The 7,385-nt window shown below is 49.6% G+C and overlaps 1 protein-coding gene across 1 annotated transcript; it reads right to left on the bottom strand.

The window, feature by feature from the left end:
* Positions 1 to 720: 720 nt before the first annotated feature.
* On the bottom strand, positions 721 to 5,079 carry LOC125544168 (kinesin-like protein KIN-13B). Its single transcript, XM_048707759.1, has 12 exons — positions 4,796 to 5,079; positions 4,537 to 4,707; positions 3,685 to 3,876; positions 3,479 to 3,580; positions 3,311 to 3,388; positions 3,142 to 3,223; positions 2,901 to 3,060; positions 2,506 to 2,808; positions 2,204 to 2,422; positions 1,667 to 2,123; positions 1,521 to 1,586; positions 721 to 1,431 (listed from the first exon to the last, which is right to left on the bottom strand). The coding sequence occupies exons 1-12, from the start codon at positions 4,892 to 4,894 to the stop codon at positions 1,252 to 1,254; spliced, it is 2,109 nt and encodes a 702-aa protein (XP_048563716.1). The 5' UTR covers positions 4,895 to 5,079; the 3' UTR covers positions 721 to 1,251.
* Between the last annotated feature and the right edge of the window lie 2,306 nt (positions 5,080 to 7,385).

Below are 7,385 nucleotides of genomic sequence, written 5' to 3'. Positions count from 1 at the left end.
ACCGGGCCTCTTCATTAAACAACACATATGACTGGCCCGGCCCCGGCCCGACCTAGCGTTCGGGCTCAAAACCTAGGCCCAGGCCCGGCCCATGGACAAGGTCAGGCCGGGCCGACCGGGCCGGGCAGCCCATGGCCAGGTATAGGCACATCAAACTTTCGCGGAGCAGGCAAGGTGTCCGAATTCTGCTAAACCGATAGCAAACATAGAAGTGGCTTAAGGAGCCCGGACACACTATGGACAAGCCTTGGACCCATACTGCACCAAATTGGATGTCAGCCCTCTATCCGTTGTCCGCAGTCATGTCGGGACGTGTCCATGGAGGCGTGGACGATTCAGATTGTCCTTTTTGATGTATGCTATTGGAGACACCCTAAGCGAACAACGATCGATGGTGGTGAGGATGACGAAAGAAAGGTTGGGAGAAAAACTAACATAAGATGAAACCTTTCATGTGGTTTAGGTACCCCTCCATTCACAAATATAAGATCTTCAAATTATACTGAGTGTGCATCAATTAATATAGATTGGAGAGAGTTTTTCAGAAACGGATGTATGAGACACGTTTTTGTTCATTTTTTTCAGTCCATATTAAGTTGATAGTAAAAATTTAAAATATTCAAAACATATATTTGCAACTTTCGTAACCACAGAAATAAGGTATGTGTGTTTGAAAAAAATTGCCATGCAGCGACATACCGGAATCTTCATGCACCATAGTAAAAAACAGCATATTTGTTGATGAACAAATAGCAGGGTACTCATGTGACGCGGATATACATACACATGGATTGAACGGAAGTACGAAGCACACGCACACAATGGAACGACTCGGGTACAAGGGCCAGTTCTTTTCGGCGATTCTTCCAGAATCACCCCCCTTCCCAACTTTTCCCAGAATCGCCACTCCATATGTTTTTTACAATCCTATCTAGTTAAGATCTAATTAGTTAGGATTGTAAAAAATATATGGAGTAGTGATGCTGAGAAAAGCTGGGGAGGGGGGCGAGCCCAAAAGAACTGGCCCCAAATATGCTACGGAGTCGGCCACGGCAAGCAGCAGTCAACTAGCCACCTAGTTCTGCATTTGCCGCATCTATGGGTTCAGAACTGCATCGGCGCACCAGCGTTCGCAAAGGCGAGACCGCATCGGGGCAGAGCTCATGGGGGCAGATCGACTCTGCTGCCTCTGTCCCCAACTTCCTCATTACCCTCGGAGACGGAGTAGCGACGAATAGGCCGCTCTTGTGATCAAGGGCACTCGGAATATAGCAGCACGCTATTCTCGTTTAAGCGCCTCTGGAACTGTGCCAGACGATCCTGTAAATCCACAATTCCAGCAGCTTTCTGTGAGAGGATACCGCTTAGTCTTGTAACGTAGTCGTCCAGTTGGTTGCCAGGCTGATCTGCTTCATCTAGTAAGTTCATCTCCTGATGAAACAAGAGGCCATTCACAGGTTACGGCAAAATAATATGACGGCCAATGACAGTGAGTCAGTTTACCATTTTAGGCGACTAACCTCTTTAATGATATCCAGGGTCTCTTCCACCTGCTTTCTGTGAGCACTCACTAAATCTTCCTCTTCCTGCACCAGTTAACAAACATCAAAACCTAACCGTGGTCATATTCTATCAACAAAATGGTGCAGAAGCAATAATACTGTACCTGAAGGAGGTCATTCAGATGGTCATCTTCGTCTGGCACAGCCCTTCTAATTGGGTAAGCAACAGAATTTCTCATATTATTCTCCAAAGCTGGATCTCTACCCTTCCGTGCATGTTGCCTTCCTTGCTGGTACATTGTATCTGGTACCACGGCTATACCTGCTGCCGCAATGCCTCTGCTTCTTTGTTCATTGAAATAACCACTATTCGCCGAACTGAACTCAGTGTCTTCCCTACCCTTGGGCATTCTATCCACAAACGATGGTGATGGCTGTTCTTTGGCATACTGCTGCTTGGGCCAACCAAACTTACCCCTTTCAGTGATATCATTCATTACCTCAGCTGCAGAGAAAGAGGGTACAACCGAAGCCAATGGTGAAGGACTCGACTCTCGTAAAGGTGCAGCGGCCAAAGGCACATCTTTCTTGCTGTTACTTCCTTTTGACAGACTCTTCACTCTGAAGATGAGAATATGTTACATGTGTTACATGGAGAAAAAGCAGCTACTGCAACATAAAGAATGAATAAAGATAATTACCTATCAGCATATCTCAATGTGTTCAGTGTATGTTCACAAGAGCCAGAACTAGGGGAAATGCATGAAATCATGACAGTGCGTGAGTCTCCAATGAATGAATCTCGTAAAACTTCAGTCAACTTGCTACCACGGAAGGGAATATGATTCTGATCATTATCAAGTGCTCTGATGCATTCCTTTAAAGCAAGTAAACTTTTATTGATCTCAGCGCCCTCAATTCTGCATAATATTTTTTTAAAGCATTTCAGTGTTAGCAAAATACATAGTGTATATTCCTTACATAGAAAGTTTTGTAAGATAACCTTGTTTGTTTATCATTTTCATTTGTATCAGCACCACGCTCACTGCCAGCCAGGTCAATAAACGACAACTTGCCGGCCAATCTGGGTGGTTTAGACTCATTGCCATCAACACGCCGTTTGATAGCAAGCTGAAGAATGGCATGAGATCGTGATGACTCCTCGTTTGCACCAGTTGTACCAGTACTTCTGGTGGCATTACCTCTCTCAATCAACTCCTTGATAGTTTCAAGATCAGACACCCTGTACTCTTGTAAACCAACAATGCAAACTTTCTGTTTTCCATCTTCTCTCATGCAAAGTTTACTACATGAGGTAATCATTGTTCAGAACTGAAACATAATTGGCTTTCTGCATAGACTTTATTTATAAACATAACAGATTTAGGTATAATGTACCTCCTTTCATTAAGCAGATCATATAATTTCCCTCCATAGATCTCAAAGAAACTAAAAAATAACTGAAACCCCTGATTACGATATGTATGGTGCATTAATCTCAAAATGTCTTGGGAGGCCTTTAGAGGAAGTGGTCTCATGGTGTAGGTTTTTCCACTACCTGCATGGACAATGTAAGTTAGGAGTTGTCTTTAGTCTGCTGCAATTTTAGACATGCATCTAGAGGATGTTGGAGCTATACCGGTTTGTCCATATGCAAAACAAGTTGCCTTTGTACGATTAAAAATAGCAGGAACCACTGGTTCCACTGTTTCACGATAAACCTGTAAATAGAATGGCTCCAGGTTGCTGAGAATAAATTTATAATACCTAATACTGTAATTATATAGAGTGCGCGGATAACTGATCACCTCATCATTTGAAACGTCCTCATCCAAAACAGCGTCGAACACAAATCCATGCTTTTCGACATACTCAGTGAGGTCAACCTGCAGAATTATGTGCCAGGTATCAAGCAATGAGAATAGACTTCCAGTAGCAAGTTATGATCATATGGAGATAACAAGCTTGGCATGAACCTTAAGTTTAGTCTCATGGACAGTCAAAGAATTTTGTTCAATGTCTATGATATCTTCTTCTTTCTTTGATATCTCCTTCTTGTTCAGAGGTCTTTTGCGCACCTGCATTTAACATTACACATCAAAGCTATAAAAAGTGATGTCCTCATAGCTTTGTATGAGCCATTGAGAAATATTCAATCATGGAGCAAGACAAAGAAACATACCACCACTTTGATTTTAGCAACAGGGGCTGCCTTCTCTTTCTCAGGGAAGGCCTTGAGGTAGTTACTTTCAGCAAAAACAGCGGACTTGCTCATCTTCTTGTCTGTACCAAAGCTCATATCCGAATCATCAAAGCCTTCTCCATTGGCATAACCAAACTTTTCAGCACCATCATACATTCCTTGTACTTGAAACTGTATATAAACATGAATTACATTTAACATAGAATTTACAATGTGGGCAATAATATATGTCCCATTGCTACAACATTAAATATTTGGTTTACCAGCGATCCTTCATTAGCATACCATCTAATCTAAAGAACTAACTTACACAAATCAATAGCTTATATCGAACCATACAGTACGGATTTTCTTTTCCTGAAAAGGAAGGTCAAAACCTCCCGGCATTTGCATCCTCTGTTGAACACAGCCATAAATTCATTAACATCGATGCCAAAGCACATATTTGCAAGCAGAGTACATGGGGGCAGCATTGGCAAGAACATGACCAAAATGAGACCCAACAAAAACACCTACGGATGCAGTGCCACGTCTCACCAGCTACCTAAAGCTGTAGCAAATATTTAATTTCGCACAAGTAACTGAAATTCGCCTAAAACAAGACTGATGCCAAAACAAAAACGAAACAGTTCTTCGTTTGCTTTCCATACACCGATGATCCAAAGAAAATTAAAAAACTTCTGAGGACCCATGTGGCCATGCCTCGACAACTGGATTCAGAACGTCAGATCAATAACACTTCCTACAATCAAGAATATTATAATCTAACGCAGCCACACGGGATCATCGGAACAGAAGCAGTACTCATAAAAACTGCAGCTCTCGTCTTACATCGGGGATAAGCTCGGTATCAAAGGCGTGGAGGTCGAGCAGCCCGGGGCTGAGCTGGTGCTTCTGCCCCGGAGACTCCCCAGCCGCCGCGTCCCCTCCGCGCAGCCGTGCCGGCGTCGCCGGGTCCACCGACACGAAGATCTCCCCGTCCCCGCGGCGCAACCCGCCGCGCTGCACGCAAAATCACCCCAAATCCAGACTCATGAGCTAACCGGAGATAACGTACTGCACGCAGATCTCGAGGAATCGTTAGCCGTACCTGGGTCCACCTGCCGGCACCGCCCGCCGTTGCGGCATTGGCGGGGACGTCGAAGAGGAGCTGCTCCGAGGTGTAGCGCCGGCGCCCGCCCGCGTTCATAGTCACCGGCGCGGTGGGGTTCGGGCTTCCGGTGCTGCCCTGTGGACTGGGGAGCAACGAAGGCAGGAAATGGGGAGGAGCGGAGCGGAGCAGGGGACAACGGGAGGCGGAGCGAGTCGTAGAGGGGAGTAGAGTAAAGGCCTCTCGTTTCGGACGGAGAGGAGTGGATTTGCGGTTTGCACCCCAGATTTCGACTGACGTCAAGCTTTCAGCCCCAAGTTTGAATTTGGAGTGGAAACCAAGGGAACGGGTAGGAAGGGGAAAGCGGGCCGTGACTTGGGGCGAGGGGACCTTTTCTCTTTCGTCCCTGCAGCTTTTTCGGTTCTGGTTAGGCAAGGCCTGTCACCACGAGCTGGTTGGTATGGATTTCGTTTCCCTCCTTTTGCTTAATTAATTTATCTATATATGTACAGTGAAAAATTTCTGATTTTTAATGAGAGTTAGGTCCTACGAGTACATCAATTAATAGGGTGCATAATCCAGTTTTCCCCATGTGGACACTATGACAAATGGAACTTACATGGTTTTAGAGCAACTCCAACGGGCCGACCCAAACGGACGGCGCTTTTGTCTACTTTTTTTCATTTGGGTCGGTCTGGCGGACACAAACGCCCGTCACTGTATTTAAATCGACGCGAGCGCCCAACGCTGGCCCGACCCATTTTGTCGGCGTGCCAAATTCTTTTTAACATGCATTTAGTTAAACAAAAAAGGCGGCCACGAAGGCCGGCGAAAGTCCACATTACATTAATTAACATAAAAAAACTAAAAATTAGACGACGCGCAGCCCTAGGCGTCCTCGTCGGCGTCTGCGTCGGGCGGTGAGGTCGATCAACGTCGGCGCAGGGTCGGCCCAGGGGAACGCCGTGTTTCAGAGGGCGGCGATGTTGGGTTGCGCCGCCGCTGCCTGGGCCTGCCGCGCCTCCTCTTCGGCCTCGTGCTCGAGCATCTGCAGGCGCTCGCCCTCCGGCGCTCCTCGGTCAGCCGAACACGACGCCAGTGGTCGAGGTAGGCCGCCTCCTGCTTCACCGTCGCCCCGAGCCAGATCGACGGAGCGCTGACCCACTCGTGCACTATTCCGGTCCAGGAGTAGCACTCGAGGGGGGCCGGCTCCTCCGGCTCGGCTTTGGGCGGGGACGGCGGGGTCACCAGCGGCACGACGCAGTCACCCGTCGCGGAGAGGGCCATGGCCTCCGCCATGGCAGCCTGGAAAGCCGCCTCATCCGCCTCCCTCCACCGCTCCTCCTCCTCGCTCTCCTTAATGGCTGCCTGATAGGCGGCCTCGACCTCCTGGTCCTCGTCGCAGACGACGAGCGGGGGCGGCGGCAGGCTGCGGTCGACGCCGCGGACGCCGCGTCACCTCGCCTCCTCGTGCTCGAAGGCGAACCATCGAGCCCAGTAGGGCGAGTCGACGACGTAGTGCGGTAAGGCGCGCTGCTCCGGCGTCAGCAACGCCCGCCGGCGCCGCACCTCCTCCGCATGGGCCCTCGCCGTCCGCGGCGCTGCCGGCACTGGGATCCTCTCCGGATCCTAATGCCAGTCATGCAGCAGCGTCACATCGGGGTGCGGCAGAGGCACGCGGTGCTGCCAGTGCCACTCGGCCTGGTGCACCGGCACATTGATGCGCTGCCTCTGCCGGGGAGAGCGCGACAGCGCGGGGAGGGCGGGGGAGGGAGGGGGAATGGCGGGCGGGGGCCTTGCCTGTGCCGCTGCTGCCGATGCCGGAGAAGAAGCCCATGTTGGCGGTGGCTAGGGTTGTCGCCGGCGTGGGGCAGGGGTGGCCAAATTGGGACGGGGGCGAGTGGCAGTGGATGAGGACGGCCCCGCCGCACGCCCGGCTTAAAAAAGGACGACCGCCGTCACTGACGCGTGGGCCCAAGGTGGGTGGTCATCATAAATAATGTTGACCGTCGAAGTTGGACGGCCACCAGGTGGGGACACGGCGAACAACGAGAAGGCGCGCAAGGCGTCCGTTTCATGTCCACGCCGACGCATTTGATGCGCAAATTTAGGCCGCAAATGCGTCGGCGTGGATGCGGAGCGGACGCGATTTGGGATGGGTCGGCGCGTTGGGCCGCCTCTTTTGTCCGCGCCGACCCAAACGGACGACAACGGACGAAATGGGTTGTCCCATTGGAGTTGCTCTTAGGTCTCGCTCCCATGAAATTCAAGGGGGAGCATCATCAACCCACTGACGGGCCTCCCAACTATGGCTTCTACCGCCTCTGCTCACCTTCTATCTAACATTTCCCCTGGCTTTCATGTAGTAGTTGTGCTAGTCATAAAAGAGAGTTGGGTGTACCCTTTTGACGTCGTATTCTACAACGATTCACTCTGCTCATGTGCTATTCCTGTACTGTGTTTGCCAATGGTGTTGCTTTGATTTTTAGTATCATTTACTCCGGTGAGGGTCTCGATTTAGGGGCGACCATCGGTACCCTTTGCGGATCTACTAGTTCTTGGTCAATTTCTCGTGTGGGGATTGGGGTGG

This window comes from Triticum urartu, chromosome 3, assembly GCF_003073215.2.
Source record: "Triticum urartu cultivar G1812 chromosome 3, Tu2.1, whole genome shotgun sequence".
In the NCBI taxonomy this organism is placed as follows: Eukaryota; Viridiplantae; Streptophyta; class Magnoliopsida; order Poales; family Poaceae; genus Triticum; species Triticum urartu.
The sequence above is the reverse complement of the archived record's forward strand: the minus strand, read 5'-3'. Positions and strand labels throughout refer to the sequence as shown.